The 22,957-nt window shown below is 40.8% G+C and overlaps 1 protein-coding gene across 2 annotated transcripts; it reads left to right on the forward strand.

Annotated features, from left to right (window-relative positions):
• Nucleotides 1-417: 417 nt before the first annotated feature.
• On the forward strand, nucleotides 418-15,038 carry LOC127237322 (zinc finger protein OZF). Of its 2 annotated transcripts, XM_051205551.1 has the most exons (6): nucleotides 418-570; nucleotides 5,982-6,108; nucleotides 9,421-9,513; nucleotides 12,704-12,813; nucleotides 13,566-14,187; nucleotides 14,440-15,037. In XM_051205551.1, exons 1-6 carry the CDS (start codon nucleotides 568-570, stop codon nucleotides 14,934-14,936), a joined length of 1,452 nt encoding a protein of 483 aa, XP_051061508.1. In that variant the 5' UTR covers nucleotides 418-567; the 3' UTR covers nucleotides 14,937-15,037. The 2 variants fall into 2 exon arrangements, with proteins under 2 accessions (XP_051061508.1, XP_051061507.1); XM_051205550.1 differs by having other exon boundaries at nucleotides 13,566-15,038.
• Nucleotides 15,039-22,957: the final 7,919 nt, after the last annotated feature.

The raw sequence follows: 22,957 nt of genomic DNA on the forward strand, positions 1-22,957 counted from the left end.
TATTACACATATTTTAAAATTTCTCCCAAGGTAGGTAAGTAATGAAAAACATGATACTGGTTTCTTACATGGTAACTTACAATCAAGTTCAAAAAATTTTTTTTAAGTATTAAAAAATTAATTTGCTCTTCTTGGGACACATAGGATACGAGCAATATATTTTTTCATAAAATTTTAATACTTTATTTTCAAGGTTAAGTGCACACAAATAGGAAGGAGGTTCTGTCACAGGTTAAGCCCTGCCTTAATTTACCTGTGAAAGCAAGGCCTTGTCATTCCGGCTTCATCCACCCATGGGTTGAAGCATGAACAGTCACTCAGGGTGGGACCTTAAGCATTACCCAATCAGAGGCACTGGGCTGAAGATTACCCAATCAGGCACATTAACGGAGTGGAGGGGCGGGGCGTTCAGCCCTGAACCCGTTGTTGCTGACCCCGCCATCTTGGCGTCTGTGGCCGTTTTTCTTTTCAGCTTTGGCACCTGGATTGCACCTGGTCTCTGTCGCCTTGTGACTCGCTGGTGTCTGGACACCGAGCGCGAGGGAGCCGCTCACCCGGAGTCCCGAAATGGTGCGTGTACCCGAGTCAGCGTCCCCAGCCCCCCCCCCCCCGTGGGAGTTGCCTTGCGCCCGGGCCCCCTGCGCTGTGGCCGGGCTAGGGAGGCCGCTGCAGCCCGGGATCCTGTCGCGTTCGCACACTGGGGACCCGCAGTGACGTTCCCTGACCAGGGCCGCTGCGGACGCTGCCCAGGTGGGAACGCTGGGCCTGCGGGACCTGTGGCTGCCCGGATCTTCCCTGCCGCCCCCAGATCTGGCAGGACTTTGGTCAGCTTGAGAGGATGCTGGCTACTCGGTCTCAAGGCCCTTATGTCCACCGGCCTCCCCATGGTTTTCCTGCAGCCACCCCGCCCCCTCTCTTCTTGTACTCCGCGTTTGTTCCTGGCTGCTCATGTTGCAATCTTGTGCTGTATCTCTGAACCTCTGACTCCACACACTGTGAGCAGAACCTCCCACCCCATTCCTCTGCTGTTAATGGCTCATCTTTCCCCTAGTGTCTCCGGATTTCTCAACATGTCTTCTCCATGAGGCCTTTCCTTCAGGCCCTGGAGTTCCTGAGGGACCGGGAGTAGGTACTTCTCCTTCATTCTACCCCTTCTGACATCTCTCAGAGGCTCAGGCTCTCTATATGTTACTAGGGATGGAACCTAAGAATTCGTTCATTCAAAGTAGTGCACTGTAGTGCTCTGGCGTGAACCAAACTAGTTACTGGTCCTTTTTTTTTTTTTTTTTTTTTTTTTTTTTTTTTTTTTTCCCTTTTTCTTAACGTTTTTGGTATCATATATTAATGGTATACAGGAGTGACTCTCATTACACCTTATATCTGTGTATAATGTATTTCCTTCACGCCAACCCCAGTTACTCTCCTGGCCCCTTTCCCATTCCCTCTAATTCCCTTCCACGGTCTCAGTACTTCCCTTATTCTTAGATGTCTTTGTGTCTTTTTTGTTTTGTTTTTTAAATGACCCTTGACTTGAACAGGCATATTGGAGAGGAGTTTGCTCCAGGAGCATGGGCCTCAAACTGTTGTCTACACTACTGAATAAAGACAACCATTAACTGTTTACATATCCTGAAGAAGGAATGGAGCCTTGCATTCTTACAGTTTTACTTTATTTTTTTTTATTGAATCCTAGTTTTAACTGCAACACAAGTTGGCTTTGAGCCTCCCATCCTCCTCCCTTAACTGGAATACAGGCCAGCCTTTTGTGCTATTGTGGAAGTAAAGAGAGGACCCCAAGGTTGGGACTGATATTTGGCAGGATCCCAGATACCAGTTGTCCTTTCTTTTTTAATCCACCTTTGCTCTTGATGATGGGGAGAAACTCAGAATGCCTCTCCTCTGGTGGGGTCCTGGCATACAGGCATAGATAGCTTGTCGCACAGTATGGTTCTGGGGGGATTAAGGTGCATGGAGAAAAAGAAGCCTTACAGACAGAGATGCTGATATGAGATAGCCACATAGCATGACCTACAGCACATCAGTGGGTCACGGGAAGGTCCCAAGATCAGACTCAGAGCAGCCATGTTGATTCCCTTGGCTCCTCCATTTTCACACTTATGGTAGGGAGGGGAAGGAGCCAGGTCATGGCTCATGTGTTGTGGAACATGAGAGGTGAGACAGAGAGGCAGGCTCTGAGTGTCCCTCCTTGGGGTTTGGCCATATAGTACTGGGCTTTCCAGATCTCCTTGGTATTGGTCTGGTTCATGGGAAGTGAAGGAGGAGGATTAGGAGACTCAGCACAGGGAATGGGGGTCTGTACCCTAAACCTGAGCACTGCACATGTGGGTCTCAGTTGTCTGTATGTGCGCCCCGTGTGCCTGCAAATCTGTCCCTCCATCCTTTGTCTCCTTCTCTTCCCTGTTTGTGACTCTTTTGTTGTTTGTATTTTATCTTTCTGTAGCCTACTCTGGACTCAATATTCATAGGACAGGAGAAGGCAGTGAGTATACTAGATTCAGTGGGGCCTCAAATGGCTGGGAGAGTTGGTGCTGATGTTCTTTGGTCAGTGAGGATGGATGAGGATGGTCCTGAGAGAAGGGGCCCTATAGGAGGAGGAGGTCTGAGAGAGGAAGTGAGAGCCTGAGGGAGGAGAAGCCCTGAGAGGAGGTCTCTGAAGGGAATTCCTCAGACTCCTTCAGGCAGCAATGCCCCATTGCTGTTGACAGCAGGAGCATCTGTTGAGGACCTGCTTCCGAGAGGTCAAAGGGCAGTGTCTGGAGACCTGGCATGACCCAAATATAAGGAAAAAAAGGGAAGCCAGGAGCCAACATTTTCTGCATCTGTGTCTTTCTTGACCGTTCTGCTGTTCATGAAAATCCCAACTCCACAGCAGCCTCTCCTGCAGTATCAGGAATGAAGGATGTAGAATTTGGATGGCCAACTCTCTTGCCTCACCTCCTCCCTGTGGGTAAACTGTTTTCCCTGAGCCTTCCAGTTGTGTGAAGCAAGTTTGAAAATTCAGAACCATGGCTAGTACTTCCACCCCCCCCCCCCCACCCCGTCTCTGGCAATAAATTCCTAAAATGTCACTTCCCTGTAAGTGTTAAGAAATATCAACATCTTGTTTTGCTTGTATGAATGAATTTATGTACAGCACATACATGCCTTAGTTTGAAAAGGCCAAAGGGGGCTTCATACTCCATGGAACTGGAGTTGTAGACAGTTCTGAGCTACTATGTAGGGGCTGGCAACTGAACCATCTCTCCAGCCCCATCAACATCATTTTCTACAGTTTGCTAAGCTATTTGTTCATTGTAATATGTGATTTATTAAAAACAGACATCAGTGCAGTGGATATTTGAAGAATTTAATTCTGTTCATGAATGTCACATGAGAGGAAAGCTGAGAAAATTCCCTTGAGCCCATGTAAATGATCTCGTTTCTCTCCTGCATACGGTAGGGACAGAAACCTTATCTGATGACATTGTGATGAGCTCACCTCTAGCAAACTTCATAGTGTGGTGTCCCTTCATCCCAACATCTGTACTTCCGGGTCTCAAGTGTCCTCAAAAGCTGTGTTTTTGATCTCTTGGAATTCTACTTGGGTTCTCTTCCAGGGGGCAGTCTCATGTATGTTGTGGATCTTCTTCCCAGAATGGGTGGATGCTCTTTATGTTAGAGGAATGTTCTGCCATACCTTCATCTAAGAGACACTTAACTATTAGCCCTTTGGCAGTGAGCATGAATGTGAAATCATTTCACATTTAGGTACTGTTGCATGCATGCCAACCTTGGTGATTATTGGATCATGCAGAAGATCTGCGTTTACATTTTTTGCAGATCTTAAATACTGCATTGTAAAAGGACTGTACTAATTTTACACTTCAACTGAGTTCCCTTTTTGCAGTGTCCATTGTAATCTGACCCTTGTAATCTGTCATTGCTTTGACATAGTGATTCCCACATCTTGCCTGGGGGCTGCAAGAAGTATGCTGTCTGCTACATCAAATCCCTGAGGCAAATTTGTTGTCATTCAGGCTGTCCAGTAGCTTCTTAAAGAATGGATGACTTCTGGGACTAGACCAGAATCTGTCTTGTCACCCTTTTCTTCATTATTTCTGGGTTTTAGATAGTTGTTTTTCTGGACCCTGAAGAGGTTTGCATGTGATACATTGCTTTGTTACGAACTTGGGAGTTTAGTATATATTCCCACAAACAGACCCAATTTAAAGCTGAGGCATTCAGTGAATGGGTGGATGTGGAGATGTTGTGTGTGAGCAGTGGAGGGGCTCAGTAGTCTAAACTCCCATTGGGGCTATCACAATATACTGATTTTTTCCCCCTGTTATCCTGATAAAAGCTCAGTTGTCACTAATAACAGTTAGCTGACTATAGTGTAGAGTCCTTCCATTGAGAAAAGTGGCCTTGGAGTTTTAACCCGCTTTCTCTCTTGATCCCAGGTGATGAGACCAGTGGGAATATTTGTATTAGCATATGAAAGTATGATTTTTCTCAGTTTTGTAGGGAGATGTGGGTCCATGTATTTACATGTATGATCATTATCTGCCCACCCTCTAGATGACCTTAGGAGCATGGAATCATTTTCCTTTTGTATAATGTAATGGAAGTTGAGTTCTTGCTCATGTGTGTGTCTCATCATTTTAACTCATTGATGTGATGTGATTGCTGCCTCAGTTTCCCAATATGTAGAACAACTCATTTATGCTTTACAGAAAGAAATGATACATATATTTTCCACTTATGGTTCCACTTATGGATGAGAAACATTGTATGAACCCAGATATATAAGTTCATATAAAATAGGAATACAAGCCGGGTGTTGGTGGTGCATGCCTTTAATCCCAGCACTCGGGAGGCAGAGACAGGTGGATCTTTGTGAGTTTGAGGCCAGCCTGGTCTACAGCACTAGTTCCAGGACAGACTCCAAAGCAATACAGAGATACCCTGTCTCAAAAAACAAACAAACAAAAAATAGGAATGCAAACAAACATGTGTTTAATAAATTTACACATTTATTTTAAAATAATTTATGATTTTATTGTTTGCAAAAGACAAAAGGAACTTTGCATACATGTAAAATTCATGTGCTTGTTTTTTGTAACACAACGGAAGTCAAATGTGTGCTAATTTCATGCTTAAAGAGTGAGGGTTGAAGTTGGGAAAATACTTAAAATCTTTAATTTCCATGATTATGTCGCTGTTTCATTAAGAGCAGAAAAATGTATGTAGCCATGTAGTATAAGATTATTTCAAGCCTTGTTCCTTGAAATTGCATGATATGATGGCATGAACAGTGCGTAGTGCACATGGTATGTGTTCACAGCAAAGGCTACAGAGCTGTCATTTGTTGCCACATGGCTGAGTGCTATCCACAGAATGCTGTCCAAAACATTGGATTCATTATGTCTCTCTGAGTTAAACTTTGGTCATGGCATATTTAGAAGCCCTCTCTGTTGGAAAAATAATTTTGTGACCCTATGTTCACCTATGTGACCCCCAAATGGGGTCATCCTCTTGCTTTTAAGAATAAGATCTATTCTACTATAGGAAGGGGGACTTGAGCTCATGCCCATGTATCTTCTACACTGAAGCGCAGAGCTACACTGCCAGCCCCAGCATCCACCTTTACATTGTGCTGTGCATGCCTTATAGATTTAATCTTGTTTTTATAATTGAGCTTATAGAATCCACTCTCTTCTTAATGGAAACCTTACAAACTCATACTCAGATACAATTTTGTTTCTATTATAGTTCCATGGAGAGCTCTTTAATTATAATTTCTTCAATTACTACTTTAACACAGAGATAAGATATTTGTGTTGCTCTTAATCTGTCCCCCTATATAGAATACAAGTCAAGGCTCAGCTTCTATGTGACACTGGCAAGACACAAACACAAAGAGAAATGGATTCTGTTTCCAGTTCTGGGGCCTTGGGTTGACAAGAGGTGTGTCATTACAGGGGCTGGTGTCATTTGAGGACGTGGCTGTGGACTTCTCGTGGCAGGAGTGGCAGGAGCTGGATGCTGCTCAGAGGACCCTCTACAGGGATGTGATGCTGGAGAACTACAGCAGCCTGGTGTCCTTGGGTGAGTTTGACTCCTAGGCAGCTAGCTTTTTAATACTAAGTTAATAGATGTTTAACTGGTACGTGCTAATGCCATAATGTATGTATGTATGTATGTATGTATGTATGTATGTATATGTATGTATTCTCCCTGATAGCTATTTTGAAAGATTTAATTGTCAAACATATTTATTATCACACTATAGAACATAAGTTGTGTCCTTTGCCTATGTACTAAAAGCAAATGCTAACTATCCCCTGTCTCCCCCCCTCCCCACCCCCGCTTTGTCTCTGTTCTACTCTCATAACCCCCATTTTCTCTACTTCTTTGAGGGTACCTTGAGCTTGCAGGTATGATGAGGACGTGTGGGATTTTGCTTCTTTTGGCAGACATGGTTTGTTGATCTTGTGTCTCTCCTGTATAGACATGATAAATCATCTGTTTATCTCAATTATGGAAGAAGTCAATAGCCCAAGAAAACATCCATCTATTCCAGTCTGGTGAATCAAAAAGTATAATTTTGGTAGTCAAAGAGACAAAGTGACTCTCAGACATTGGTAACCCTGAAAACTCCACTTCTATGGCATGTGCAGAAGGGGTCTGGATTGGAATCTCTCTTGAGTTCATGAGGGAATGTTGGCAGCATCATTACTGCTGTTAGAGACCTAGGTATTTACTGTATCTCTTTATTTCATTGCTGTATTTGTATACCAATCCATCTTTAAGATATTGGGAGTCATTGTGGACTTGGAACTAGGGGTAGAGCTTCACTGTGTGCTCTCCATTTCTGTTCCTGGACAAGTGTTTCTGTTTATGGGATGATGCCCAAGAAAGGATGTTGGGATGTCAGCACCCCCTTCCTTTGCTTTCTTGCTCCAGTGAGATGAGGAACATAGTTTAGTCACTGTGGCCTCTTCTGTGTAGATGATTTGGAGTTTGGTTGTGATCCCATTGGCTGATCTTACCATGCATCTGGTAGACATCAAAATACCCTCGTCTGCCTCACTGCCCCGAGGTGTTTATTGTATATTCTGGGGACATCATTATGTCATGTCTTACACCTTTGATTTACTTTGGGGCTTTGTTTTTTGTTTGTTTGTTTGTTTCTCATTATGCATTTGTAATGCAGTTTCTCAGGCTGACTTTAAACTCCCTTTGATCTTGACCTTATGATTCTCTCCAGAGTGCTGGGATTTCAGGTGCATGCTAGCACAGTCAAAACTTGATCTGTTTTAGTTGATGTCTTTGTAAAGTTTAGAGAGAGGGGTCTATTGTCTTTCATTAGTCTGAACAGTCCATGTTTCTCTGCAAGACTTACAGATGAGAACTTCCCTCTTGGCTGAAGGGCCTTGAAACCTTTGTTGAAAATCAGTTCACTGAACGTATTAATCAGCTTTTCCTCACTCTGACACAATACCTGAGTGAACTTATACGAAGAAGATTTATGTTGGCTCATAGTTTCCGCTGGTTTTCCCATGATTTTACTCAGCTATGTCCTATAGTGAGGAAGAGTGTCCTAGAGAGAGTGAGATGCGCCACTTCACCTCCACTGGAAAGCAAGAAAAGGTTCTGACATGCCAGCATCCCTTTTGGGTGTCTGCTCGTGGCCGCATTTCCTTCTGCTAAACTGTACCTGCTAACTTTATCCAAGTGTGGTAAAGACTTAAGCATTTGTTGCCCTGACCAGCGGGGCATTAACGAAGGCCTGAACCCCAAAAGACCTGGAATGAAGGGACAGGAGACACGAGAAACCGGCAGCAAGATGAACTTTCTGATCAAGCTGCAAAATTTTATTTTTCTCAAGCATATTATATAATGGTTAGGGCGGGAAGCTAGGTAAGGTGGGGAATCAGAGGGGGGAAGTTGTTGCCTGGTAACTGGACTGCCTGATGCTTTTCATTGTAGGTCACTGAAGGTGAGAAGGATATGCAGATAAGCAAGTTGTTAGCAGGGGAAGAGGTCTTTGGAGTTGCTAAGTCACTGCATAAGGAGGGGTTACCTAACTGTATTCCTGTAAGCTCCAAATTCTATTTTTCAGGAAGTTGGGGGTGGAGGGGAGAAGGTAGATTGAGAGTGAAGGTAGCAATCTTCTAACTCAATGGGTATTCTAAGAAAAAGCTGGCAATCTCTCAGGCTTCTGCCATGATCGCTCTTGGCAATTTGTAATGCTGTATTCTTTATAATGTGTTTCAGTTTCCCCCACTATAACCCTGAATAGATATGATTTTGCTTGGGGCTGTCCTAGTTCCCTACTGTCTTTTTGTAGTGAGTTTTGGAAGTTAGGTATCAAGAGCTACATGTTTGTGCTCTTTGAACAAGATGCTTTGCTAATTCCGGGTCTCTGGTACTTTCACATGATGTTTAAGACATTGTTAAGGAAGTTTATTTCTGTTTCTGTGGAGATGTACATTGATTTTACTATGAGAATATGGTTGAATCTGTAAATCACTTTAAGAAGTGCGGGTATTTCTTCTTTTAATATTACTTCCATTTATTAACATGGAATGTGATGACCTATTTTTTTGTGTCTTTCACAATATTTAAATAGTTTATTTTTTTTACTCTGATAATCTAACATATGTACGCAATGTGTTTTCAGTTTTACTATCTGTTATCTTCTTATGGCCTCCCCATTTCACCAAGCACATGCTGTTACCTACAGTCCCTCTCTACCTTACCTCTTCTTAATGTGATGGCTTTGTTTTTTTATGACCATTGAGTTTGATTAGGATTCTTTGCATGAACATGGGGTGGTATATATTAATTTCTGTAGCATGGGCAGTTTTTCTTTGTTGGTTTTCTGAGCCATGGTTTCTCTCTGTATCTTGGGATGCCTGGAACTTACTTCGTAGACCAAAGTGTTTTAAACTTGCAGTGGTCCTCCTGACTCAGCTATTGTATCCTGGGATTTTTCCATCTGGTAAAGGGCTGGGGGGGGGGCAGGTGGCGTCTTTTAACTTTTCAGTATTTGGGACTTTTCAGATTGTTATTAGGCTCGTCAGTTAATAAGTTATACAGTTGAGCTGGGGACATAGCTCAGTGATTGTTGTCCTACAGCAGTTTGAATAGGACTCTAAAATTAAACTTCTCAACAATTTGTTTTTTTTTTTTATTTTGTACCATGGTACATGGTATTTTAGTTTTTTTGACTTTGTGTTCTCTAAGAAGATATTTTTGTCTAGTTTCTAAATTTTTCCTTTTGTGTCCTTTTAAATTTTTTTTCTCTGTGTAGCTTCATTTACCATTCATAGCATGGCTTAAATGGAGGTTTTTATGTTCCACCAGTGACATGGACTTTCTGCTTGGGAACAATTTGTCATTTTCCATTTACAGGGCACTGCATGACTAAACCTGAGTTGATCTTCAGGTTGGAGCATGGATTTGGGCCATGGAGCATAGGAGAGACCTCACTCTGGAATCTCCCAGGTCAGTGAATGTGTACTATGGAAGGGAATTCAGCAAGGATGACTGCTCCTAGGATACTGGTCATGTTGAGCTGTCTTTACTGACATTCCAGTGCAAGTCTAAGCAACAACTAGTTTTGCCTGTCAAACATTTACCTTATGCAGTTTCTACATGGGGATCTCTATGTCAGTCCATCTCCTTTTTTGTTGTTGAAGCCTGTTTTCCTAAATTTACAAAAAAAAAAAAAAAAATTATGAAATCTTTGGATAGGTTTTCTCAGACATTTTTGTTTGTTACTTCGAGAGATGGAGTCTCATAGCCCAGACTCCCCTCAAACTCATTGTGCAGGCTAGGCTGGGCTCGAACTCTTCATCCTTTTCTTTCCACCTCCCACTACCCATATGTATCACCACACCCAGCCTTATCTGTAGATTTATCAGTGAGATGCTTTGCCTGAATACTTAATCTGAATTCTCAATTGTCCTTCGAACTTTGTTTTACTTTGATGATTTGTTTGAGTGCTTGGTCTTGATCTGAAAGTTTGATAACAATAATTAACATCCCAATGCATCTTTTGAAGGGCTCACATTCAGGGAGAGAAAAGTGAAACAGTGATGTCACAGTGAGATAGAGACACTAAGAATATTTACTCTGAGGAAGGGAAAACACACACACACAAACACACACACACACACACACACACACACACACACACACACACACGGAGGTTGATTTCAGGAAAGGCATAAAATAAGATACTACATTTAGTTTAGTTTAGTGTTGTGATTACTCTTTAAAATTTTTGAACTAGCAGCACTTGAGAAGCATAGGCAGGCATATCTCTTCAACATTGTTCTTGAAGGTCTAGCTAGAGCAATAAGATAACAAAAGGAGATCAAGTGGATGCAAATTGGACAGAAAGAAGTCAAACTTTCACTATTTGCGGGTGATATGATAGTTTACATAACTGACCAGAATATCTTTTTTAGGTTAGGAAAAAACACAGCAGAATTTTAAGGATAGGGTGGCAGATAAGACTTTTTTCCAGTGTAATTCATGGATGCCCAGTGTCAGAGTCACAAAGGAGAGGATGTTTCCCAAGGAAAGCAAGAGAGAAAGAGCACTTGGACTCAAGAAAGGGGTGACAGGACAGTATACAGTACAACAGAGAGCAATTTTCTTTCTTTGTGTGAAAAGGGCAGCACAGGCTACATTTTTAATGTCAAATCCCAAGTGGTAATGAGCTGAAGGCTACAACTAGGTACTGACCATAATGTGCAAAGGGCCCTGTTACCACAGACTGGCATTCTTTGTCATGGGAGAAACCTGTGATGCTACACAGATAGTGTCTTGTAGTCAGAAGCCCCAAATAAACACACAGAGGCTTCTGTTAATTGGAAACTGTTGGGCTAATGGCTCAAGCTTATTACTGGCTAGCTCTCTCTTAGTTATTAACCCATTTCTATTAAACTATGTATTGCCATGAGGCTGTGGCTTACCCGTAATTCACCGGTGTCTTATAGATTTTGACATAAAAAATTGGAAAACAAGTGAATTGCTTTTATCCACACATAGAATGTTATACTAGGGGCCCATCCACTCTCAGGGCATGACAGTCCCATCAGTCAAAAACTCAGGAGGCTAGTGACATGCTGACAGTTTCTATGAAATAGATGGGCACAAGAGGTAGCCATGGAAACTCACGTGTATGATGCAGGCTCCTTAAGAAAGAGGCATTGAGTGTTAGGAATGGAGTCTTACCTTTCTAGTGAAGAGTATGCCCATTCCTCATAGACACTGGCAGAGAGTAAAAATAGTGGACCCAGAATCAGCCAGTTGGTTGGCCTCTAGACCATTTTTCCATCTGCATGTGTTTACTATACCTGGGGACTAAAAGATTGGAGCCCAGGGACAATTCTCTAGACTTTCACAACTATCTTCTTGTCAGACTATGCTGTTTATTGGGCTCCAAAGGACCTGGGCAGCCCAGAATCTCCTTGCCCACTCATCTATGGCTAACTCTGCAGAGACACCTCATGTATGGAGGTTTGCTTGCTATCAGTGAGTGTAGAAATACTGACACTTCTGAAGGATTCATATGGTATCTGGTTGATACTCAAAAGCTTGAGCACAGCAATGACTCCTTTATGCAGATAGTTTTCATCATTGAATTTAAACTTGTCATCAACATAACCTTGTTGGGCGAAGTCCTTAGCTAATATATAGAGAATGCTAACAGGTAAGATGAGAACAGAGAACTCACTGTTACTCCTCAGCTGCTACCCAGAAATCCCAGCAGCCTGCTGGTGAATTCCAGTAATAGTGGACATTACTATTACTTCTCCAGTGTTTTTTGTTTTGTTATTGTTTTTCTATTTTTTCTACACAATGTTATTATTGTTTTGTGTGTGGTTAGGGTTACTATTTATTGCTGTGATGAATTGCCATGACCAAATGCAAGTTGGGGAAGAAAGGGTTTATTTGACTTGTACTTCAGCACTGTTGCTCATCACTGAAGGAAGTCAGGGCAGGAACACAAGAGGGCAGCTTCCTGGAGGCAGGAGCTGATGCGGAAGCTATGGAGGGGTGCTGCTTACTGGCTTGCTCCTCATGGCTTGCTCAGACTACTTTCTTATAGAACCCAGGATCATCAGGGGTGGCACTATACCACAATGGTCTGGGCCCTCTCCCATCAATCACTAATTAAGAAAATGCCCTATAGCCACATCTTGTGGCTGTATTTTCTCAATTAAGGTTTCTTCCATTCAGCTGGGCATTGGTGGTGTGCACCTTTAATCCCAGCACTCAGGAGGCAGATCTGATCTCTGTGACTTTGAGACCAGCCTGGTCTACAGAGCTAGTTCCAGGACAGGTCCCGAAGCAATACAGAGAAACCCTGTGTCAAAAAAGAAGAAGAAGAAGAAAAAAAAAGGTTCTCCTTTTAGGTGACTAGCTTGTGTCAGGTTGACATATAACTAGCTAGCAAATTTTAACTTATCCCTTTGAAGTATTTGATATTTGTATTTTTATTTCTCCTTGTTCCTTTTTATAGTTTTATTAGCACTGTATATTTGACTGTCAGATAATGCTCTCTAGTTTTGTATCCTTTTCTACATTCCTAAAGCTGAAGAATATACTGTACATTTTATTTTAACCAAATAAACTATCTATTTGATTTACGGATTGTGATGTTTTTACTACATCATTTCAGGTGTTCTTGAAGTGCATGCTCCTGATAAGAGTTGCCTGGAAAATCCAGAGAGTCCTGTGTGGCCGATAGGAAGCATCAGCAGGGATCTGTCAAACAGAGAGATGCTTGAAGTAGGTAAAACGCAAATGTGAACAAGATATTTACAATTTGAATCTGGACATAAGGTGTAGAATTTTTTTCCTAGGAACCCTACTTGTGGTAGAATGTATCTATATTGATCCTTGTCTGATGCTGACTAAGGAAGAAGCTGACAGTATAACTGATAAGCTCCTCTGGCACCCTGAGCACCTTTGCCTCCCTAACAAATTTGAAAGTTCATTATTATGATGCTCAATATATCTGACCAGGGATATACAGCTACACAAAAATATTATTTTAAAATGTTTGATATTTAAGAAACCTCTTGTTTCATGCATTGGAAATTGTTTGTTTGCATAACACTTAATGTGTAAAACATATCTCATGAAAGAAAAATATTGCATGTAACAGGACTCAGAACAACCTGGTAAAGTATGGACTGAGAGATAACTGAGCAGTTAAGAATATGAGCTGCTCTCACATAGGATACAAGTTAAGTTCCCAGAACACATGTCTCGTAGCTCCTAACCACCTAGAACTCCAGCTCCAGGGGAATATGACACAGCTGGCTTCCATGGGCACCTACACCTGGAGGCACATACCCCCACACGTCTATTCATAATTAAAAATCCTTTTATTTTAATGATAAACTATACATCGGGGGAAATGCTGTGAATGCACTGTTTGTAAAACTTTTAAGAATTTATTACCCTCACAGAGCATTAACTATGTGTTAGAAATAGCCCCACTGTTAGAAAACCTTGACATATTCTTTTGTCTCAAGGCAGAAATGAAGGTTCAGCTGGAACTCCACCGAGGTGTAAAACCCTATGACTGTAAACCGTGTATGAAGGCGATTAACCTGCCATCGCAGCACAGCAAGCAGCGTGACTATTACTCGCGTGTGAAACCCTACGAATGGAAGGAATGTCAGAAGGCTTTCTGTTGTAAGTCAGTGCTCACTGAACATCAGAGAACGCGTACAAGGTTGAAGATCTACCAGTGTACAGAATGCAGGAAAGCTTTCCCCTCCAAATCAGAACTCGCTGTACATCATAGAATTCACACTGGTGAGAAGCCCCACGAATGCGAAGAGTGTGGCAAAGCTTTCTATCGTAAGTCAACCCTTACTGTACATCAGAAGACTCACAGAGGGGAGAAACCTTATGAGTGCAAGGAATGTTGGAAAGCCTTCTATTATAAGTCAACCCTCACCGAACATCAGCGAATTCACACTGGTGAGAAGCCTTATGTGTGTAAAGACTGTGGCAAGGCTTTCTTCTACAAGTCAAACTTAACTCGCCATCATAGAACCCATACAGGCGAGAAGCCCTATGAATGTGAAGAGTGCAGAAAAGGGTTCTCCTCCAAGTCAGAGCTCACGTCTCATCACAGAACTCACACAGGTGAGAAGCCCTATCAGTGTGAAGAATGTGGCAAAGCTTTTTACTGCAAGTCAACCCTCCGTGTACATCAAAAAATTCATACAGGTGAAAAACCGTATGAATGTAAGGAATGTCAGAAAGCCTTCTATTATAAGTCAACCCTGACTGAACATCAAAGAACTCACACGGGTGAGAAGCCCTATGAGTGTAAAGAATGTAACAAGGCTTTCTTCTACAAGTCCCAGCTAACTCGCCATCATAGAATTCATACAGGCGAGAAGCCCTATGAATGTGAAGAGTGCCGGAAAGCGTTCTCCTCCAAGTCAGAGCTGACTGCTCATCACAGAACTCACACCGGCGAGAAGCCCTATGAATGTAAAGAATGTGGCAAATGTTTCTGTCGCAAGTCACACTTAACTCTACATCAGAGAATCCATACAGGTGAGAAGCCCTATGAATGTAAAGATTGCAGGAAAGCCTTTTTCTGCAAGTCAGGACTTGCCCGACATCTGGGGACTCATGCACATGACACTAATACAAAGAATAGAGAAAAGCATTTTCCTGCAACTCACAGCTCAGCCACCATCAGAAATGTCACCCAAGTGAAAACTCCTGTGAGTATAAAGAATGAAGACAAACTCACTACTGTAGCTCAGTCCTCGCTCCATCCCATGGACTTCTTACAGTTGAGAAGTTCTATAGATGTACATAATGCAGGAAAACTTACCTTCCTAACTCATGCCTCATTCGGTTTGAATGAACTCAGATGAGACACGCTAATAATTTAGAGAAGGCAAGAAAGCTTGCAACCAGCAAGGATCACTTGACATCAGAGAATCATGTAGAATGATGACAACAAAGAGCATGAAAACAGCCACAAGAGAGACGTTTCTCAACATCAGAAAACCCATACTGGTGTGAGACATTGTATCTGGAAGGAAAATAGGAAAGCTCTACAGTAATTATCTCACTGGAAGTATCTCATACATGTGAAGAAGCTTATGAATTTAAAGGTCAGAAGTTTTGATTGATATCATATCTCAGTTAACATGAGTATACATGCCATGAAGAATCCTGAGAAGGTTTAAAAATCCAACATTTCATAGTAGAAAATACTATCTGTGTACTAACTTTGGAAAACAAACATTTAAGGGACCTTGTTAAAGAACATAGGGAAACTTTGATGAGTGAAACCACATTCTGCATCAGTAAAGTCATATAGGTGAGAGAGTATGTGCAGTAACAAATTTGTTGTATATACTGGTACTTATTTATGTCCTATGTTCATTGAAACATAGCTATTCAAGACTAGAAATATCACAGCTTCTTCTTCTCTGGTGCTGGTGGTCCTCTAGTATTCTAATAGCATGTATAGAAGCGTGATGTAGCTCAGAAGTGTTGCTGAAGTATGTTGGATGACTGTGACCACTACCTGGTAGGAGGCAGCCTTTTGTGGGACTGTTCAAATCACTGATGCTGGATCTTCTGATAGTTATTTTAATCTGACACTCACTAACATAGGAATTATGTTATGTCCAGAAATTAACAGTACTTATATCCCCATCCTCAGAGAAATGATGCTTATGAGTGGTGACAGTCACATCAAATTAGGAGCATAGACGGCACACTTTGCAGATACACAAAGGAATCTAGGCCCATGCCCAAGATGATAAAGTGTTAGAGCCAGGATCAAATACTCTGTCTCAGCTCAGTAGTGCTTTCTACTAGCTCTGAACCATCTTACATGGGCCAAATCCACACATAGTCTGAGGTCAAGGAGCACTTCTTTGTGGCTGAAGGGAGAATAGTCTTTACTACCATTTTCCAACTCTGGCAAAAGAGAATCTAAATAATGTTGTCCTGGGTGACTGCCCTCTGAGCCACACAACTGCCATCGTGGGGAATTCAGGTGTGCCCCCTTGCAAAAGCTCATCCCAGATGGGTTTGTTGGTGACTTATATCCTCTCCCACCCCCCACATGTATCCAACTGCTCCCTATCTATCAATTGGCAACTCTGCAGACTACCTAGACTGTCTGTTTAGAGACAGAGAGAGAGAGAGAGAGTGAGTGTGTAATACTAGGGAAGGGGCCATATCCTCAATCTATGCTGTTTTGGAAAAACAATTCCTGCTGGGTAAATCTTTCCAGATGTGGCCCTTTGGGGATGGAGTGCCCACACCCTTGTAAGTAACCCTCACCACTTATGTTCTCTCTGTAAGGAAACTAAATAAATTCAATGGTTTACTTGTAAACTTTGTTCCAATCATGCTTTCGTTTGCCATTAGGACCTTAAGAGAAGAGGTAGACACTACGCGTCTGTGTCCTCCGGGTAGGAATTCATAGCAATGCAGTGTCACCATTAGATGAAGCCATAGCCAAGGTGAGGCAGTAGCAGCACAAAGTGAATGTTCCTATTGTAGATTGGATTTCCAGGAAGTCAGGTGATCCAGTTTATCTTAGTTTTTCTAAGTTGAGCCTTTCTCACCTTCCCCCATGTTACTTAGCAATACTCCATTAGAGACAGTAGATAGCGCAAGAAACATCTGTGCTCAGAAATTTCTATGCTCAGGTTAAATTGGAGAAGTAAGATTTGAAAAGTTAACATGAGATGTTAAAATAGTACAATTTACCTTAAAATCTTCCAAGAATTTTAGTAATCTACCTTGAATCACTGGAGTGAGAAAGTAAGAGGGAATGCAGATAAGGATTCCAGGACCTCCAAGTAGTGTGTCAAAGAGTGTCCGGTGAACAAATTAATGAGTTTCAGCAGCGGTCTGGGCTTGAGTGGGCAGCCAAGCACGTGTGTTCATCATTACTGCCTCTGTGGTGGCACAGTGTCATCCCTTTGCATGACACCGTTCTCACCGGCCTAGTGATTCTGTACCTTTGAATAGTTATGTTAATGTGAGTGACCCTGGAGTCAGAGCTTTGGGACAAGGAGTCTGGCTAAGGCTTAGGAAGAAGTCTCAATCTCAGCACATAGAAAAGTTCCCTTCAGAAGAATCAGACCTGAGATTATGCCCTGGGACATATGGTCTGCTTTATCAGAGTGATGTCTTGACAAGGTTCAAGCCACCCAGCTGTTAAAGTGCCAGAGTACACAGAAGTGTGGGGTTTTTTCACTGACTTGAAGTTAGTTTCTAGTGTGGGTAGGTAAGAGGTAGCATGTGTCTCCTAAATCCAGGAAAAACTAGTGGCTAGTACTCACTTTCTATGTGAGTCCACATTTCCCCAGCCTGTGTTCAGAGGTTTGGATTTATGATCAGTTCCCATGCTTTCTATCAGAACCAGAGCCTAGCATAAAACCACACCTTTTCCACACAAAGCTGAGTACACATGGTGCTGGATATAGTGCAAATGGTAGAGGGTATTGTAGCAGTGATGTGGGGGGATTTTAATAGACCCTGGCTGTGTGCCTCACTCCCATCTTACAGTGGTTTCATGTCTACCATTGGTGCTGGTTAAAGGACCACCATCTCTTAGCCACCACTGTATTGACTAAATACAGTTCTTATACTTAACTACCAGTATGTTGGGAGACTCACAGTGGATAGATTATAGTAAATGAGCATGTATGTATGATATACTCATTGAAGAAGTGATGGGAAGTGCTAAGTAACACAAGCAAGCTTTAACTGTATTCTTCAAATATGAGACTGCACAAACTACTCCAGTTGCCAAATACTTTAATTGCAGGGATATGAGGTTGCAATTGTGAAGGAAAGAAGTACTTTGTAAATAAGTGAGATAGATTCCTACCATGTACTTGAACAATTTGTAAGTAAAATGAAAATGCTCTAATAAACATCGTCTGCCAGTGTATGACTGGGCTCATCAATGTGAATCTATAGTCATTCTATATTTTAGTCACTTTGTGACTATTTTTCACTGCATTTGTGGGGTTTTAATTCAGTTAATATTGCTGTATTCTCCTGTGTTACAATTATGCACATGGACATGGATTTCTGTATTGTGTCATTGGTAAAAGATTGTGTAATATATTCATAAATGGAAATTTTATATTTAATTTTTCATTCATTGATACTCACTTATTCTAACTTTAAACAAGTGGAGTTTTTAAATACTTTTTTTAAAAAAAAGTTAAAATATATTATTTTCCCTCTTCCCCTTCCTCCCTCCAATATTTCCCTTGTACTCTCTTGCTCTTCCAAATTCATGGTCTCTTTCTCTTTAACTTTTGCTACAGGTGTGTGTGTGTGTGTGTGTGCCTAAATGTGTTCAGTCTATATGTTACTTGTATGTGTATGATTTCAGAGTATTGGGTAAATAAACTATTTTTTCTGTTTTCAGCATTCTTTAGTTGTGTGTAGTTCTTTGTGTAGAATTGGAGTCTTGAGGGATTAACGCCCCCATGGTAATGCGTGTGTTGATGCTATCCTTTTAAAAGAGGTTTTAAAATTGTTTGTATATGAGTGTTTTTCTTGCATTTATGTGCATGCACAACACACATGCCTACAACCTGCAGATACCAGAAGATGTTGGAGGGAACTAGAGTTACCAGATAGTTCAGATAGTTGTGAGTAACAATGTGGGTGCTGAGAACTGACCCTAGATCCTATGCAAGAGCAGCTAGTACTCTTAACTGCTTTGCCATCTCTCCAGCCCACATCAGTAATGTTTTAATTTGTGCATCTGCATCGGTTTTGTTTTGTTTTCTCTATAATTTCTCTAAACATGTTGCAGATATGATGATAATGATGATTGAGCACTTGTATATGTTCTATACAATGTGGCCATTCAAGTCTCTTACCTTTGTGTGTGTGTGTGTGTGTGTGTGTGTGTGTGTGTGTGTGTGTGTGTTCTGGGCTCTGGTTTTTCCTTTTCAGAGTAGTTCTGCCACTAAGGAGGCAGAAGCAGGTGAATCTCTATGAGTTGGAAGCCAGCCTGGTCTACATAGTGAGTTCCAGAACACCCAGGACTATATAGAGAGGGATATAGAGAGAGACCATGTCTCAGCCAAAAACAAAACAAAGTATTTGATCTATGTGATGGGATGTGGTTTCTCCCAATGTGTTATTTCACTTTTGAGCCTTGCATTATGTAATCTAATGCATAGTCTTAATATCATTACAATTTAATACTTTTAAAAATAATGGTTTTGGGCAGATTTGAAAGGAAATCTTCCAAGAATTGTATAATTTTCCTTTATTTTCACATTCTGTGAAAGTAAAGAAAGGTCACAACATTCTTTTTGCCACAAGTGTCCTCTGTTGTCCCAACAGTTTTCATCTGAAAGGGAATATAAACTTTTCATTCAATCTTAGGAGTCTTCCTTCCCTCTCCTATTGCGGTAAATAAGGGTCAGGATAAACAAATAGGCCGAATAGATGTTTATTCAGGGAGAAATAACTTACAACCTAGACAGATGAACACCAGGAAATTCAACCCGATCCTCTCCTGTCCGAGTCACGCCAGAAAGAGAGCGCCTTCCTGGCCCCCTCCGACCTCCTTCCTCAGGTCCTCTCCGCCCATCGCTCCACCCCCCAATGGGCGTGGTCAGTGCTACAGAAGGACTACCTCACTACAATTCCCCTTTTAGTCTAAAGAAAAGATTTAGGCTTAATACAAAACTATATACAAAACAGTGAATAACAAGTGTGCTCTAAGAAAAGGAAAATCGAGAACAAAATGACCTACATATCTAGTCCTAGGGTGAGGGCATAATGGAGTTTACAATAGAGTTGTCCTAAGCTGGAAAACGTAAGTCTAGTACCTAATATATCTAACTAGGAAGAGAGAATAATAGTTGTGATAGTTTAATCTTTAACCTCATCAAGACCTGAGAAGGAAAATAACAATACTAGAGTAGACAGGAAATGCGGATGGACAACTTCCAAAACGGTGCAGCAAGGACAGAAACAGCAAGCCACCTGAACAGTCACCCTAGGTCTCACAGCGACGTTGGTACACCCAGATTTGGCTAAGGCCAAGAGAACTTGACAGACCACAACAACAGCAGGGAAATAGAATGGCTGTCTTACCCTGACTTGGCAAGGTCAAGCAGTCTTCTATATTTGTCTCCTGCAAGCACATAGGACTGCATGTCCAAATCAGTGGTCAAGGTGGGGGCAATTCTATGCCCAACAGGCCATTAGCTGAGGCGAGATTGAACTCCAGCAGGAGCAACAACAGTGTCCAACATATTTTCGGGAAAATGCACGGTGCTGTCAGGAGCAACAGTGTCTCATGTCAAAGGAGTACTAATATTAAAACATTTAAATGCCATGTTCTGCATGTCTATGAAGGATTGAAGATTAAGCATCTATATCTGACTAATCTCATAGGTACAGGAAATGTGAGTGAAGATAATCTATAATACTCGGGAACTTAGCTAAAAAGACTGATTAAAACTTTCCTGAGTAAAGCAGGAACAAATACTTAAACAATATAACTATTTACATATACCTACATGTAAATCCCTAAAATAGAGGTAGAGTATAAGTGTCAAGACAAGAGGTAGAACTATAAAGGGCAGCAAGATAAATATCCCAAATTGTATCAATATACAAAATGTCTTGAACACAAGAAAAGTATACATACATAGAATATGGTAAAAAATAATGTGCATAAATATTATAAGTGGAAACATTTAACACAATATAACAAAATATAAACTTAATTTTACATAGCTTACCACATAGGAATGCATAACAATGTAAGCTGTAAAATACTATCTCATTCAAACTCAAATTCTCAAGGAAATAGGCTAATCTACTTATATCCCATCTAAACCATACCTTTACCCACCATTCCCTATTCCTGTCTAAAAGATAAACCCGAGTGTAAGCATCACCCAATCCCAAATAACTAAAACCAACCCAAAGACGATGACTATTATCCCAAATTTCCAAGGGTAGGGAAAGGGGGCGTAGTCATATTAAGATTACTTCCTGCTGAAATGGGACGATGATTGCTCCAATGGATCCTGTAGGAAGAAAATTTTTAGCAACCAAATTTCTCAACACTCTCCCTTTCTTTTGTATGTGAAAGTAAGGATCTTTTACAGATCTGCATTCATTCAAATCTCTGCCAGATTGTTAAAAGCATCATAACATGCATTCATGTGAAATAAGGCTATTATCATTGGGCTCCATATATGGTGGTGAATTTAACTCATAATAGATAGATAGTGCACTATACCATCTAGGTTTCTGAGAATAATGTGTTTATGCAATATCAGGGTTATGTTAGAATTCTTCTTTCATAGGATATTCATGCCATAAAACATGAGTGTTTAATGTGCATGTATTTGTTCCAATTAGTATCTTACAAGACTTTAAAATTTTGTTTACTAGTGCCATTTCTTTTTTATTATTCCCTTAATCATCATTTGACATTATTGATTATTTTTGTGATTTGCTTAATTTTTAAATTTTTCTGTTGTAATTGAATTACTTTTACTGTACTTCAGTTTTATAAAAATATCTTGTCGAAATTATTAAGACTAATGATTGCCCAAGGAAGTCTTCATCCTTTTATTTCATCTATTAAAACTGATATATTTGCCAACACTTTAGTTACATTTGGCTTTTACAAATTTAGTGAGGTGTACTTGGAATAATACTCTGTATATAATATATATTCTATATTTTGATATGTAACATCCAAGAAATCAGTGCCAATCAAGATAACTAACACATGCATCACTCTAAATTGTCTTCTAGTAGCTTTTTAGAATTCTTCTTGCACCTTCCCCACTAATTCAATTTCTGCAAGCCAAAAAAGTAAGTTTGATAAATGAAATAGCACAAAGGCATGATGTAATTAACTGCCCATTTCAAGAAATTGAAAGTACACTGTAGTTCAGAAAAACATTTTAATATGTTTTTAAATGTCAGTATCATGTCTGTATTCTCCATAGTGCTAATTACTGTTTTCTTTGCCAGGTAATAATTTAAAGACATTCTAATACCATGTTTTTGGGTGTTTCTGGTTTACCTATAAGAGTTGGTGGCTCATAAGTTGTGCCTGAATAGATCTAACCAAACTTTTCCACAGTGGCTCTGCCAGTTAGTTTACCTAGTTCTCAGTTAGTTGATAGTTCCAATAACAACATTGTTGTAGTTATTCATGTGTTACTTTTATTTTGCCTTTGAAGACAATGCATTTATATCATGACTACTTATGCAATAATATCTCTTGGGTTTTAATTGATTCTGAATGTATTTATTTGAATACCTCTCCATGAAATTATGAATTCATAAAAACTATCACCTGTTTAGTTACTCCTGATCCTCTTAGTGTGGCAGTAAAGATTGGTAGGGAGGAGAACTAATGACTGAATAGTAGGAATATTTCCTCAGAATAAGCTAATAATAAAACAGTTAACTTCCATTCCTGTACAAACCTGATGGACTATTTTACAGGATGAGTTTATGCCTAAGATACTTTAATGGATAATTGGGGTACATAGACTGTGTATCTCCCATCTATCTCATAACAAAGATTCATTCCTTTTTTTAAGTCTCATGTTGATCTAGGGGCATGTGAACACCTTTCTGACATACTTAGAACAACTGAACGATGTAGCATGAGTTCTAATTTGTTTTAGGAATAAAAACCTGGAGTCAGGTACAGGAGTTAATGCTGAAAGATCAGAGAAGCAGATCAGTCAGCCACTAGTTCTTACCTCAACTGAATCGTCAGAATGAAGGGGCAGTCTGTCCCTACAATTCTCAGACTGAATGCTATTTGACAAAACCTCAGACTGAATCTTGAGCTCCTGGCTCCTTATATTCCTCTCTCTGCCCAGCCATATCATTTCCTGTC

Source organism: Phodopus roborovskii, unplaced genomic scaffold (assembly GCF_943737965.1).
Source record: "Phodopus roborovskii unplaced genomic scaffold, PHOROB, whole genome shotgun sequence".
Lineage (NCBI taxonomy): Eukaryota > Metazoa > Chordata > Mammalia > Rodentia > Cricetidae > Phodopus > Phodopus roborovskii.

What these genes read in the sequence shown, in the direction of transcription:
- LOC127237322 (XM_051205550.1), top strand. An exon ending in CAGCAGCCTGGTGTCCTTGG is followed by an intron (nt 6,109 to 9,420) that starts GTGAGTTTGACT and finishes TTCCATTTACAG; the next exon opens with GGCACTGCATGACTAAACCT. An exon ending in CTCACTCTGGAATCTCCCAG is followed by an intron (nt 9,514 to 12,703) that starts GTCAGTGAATGT and finishes ACATCATTTCAG; the next exon opens with GTGTTCTTGAAGTGCATGCT.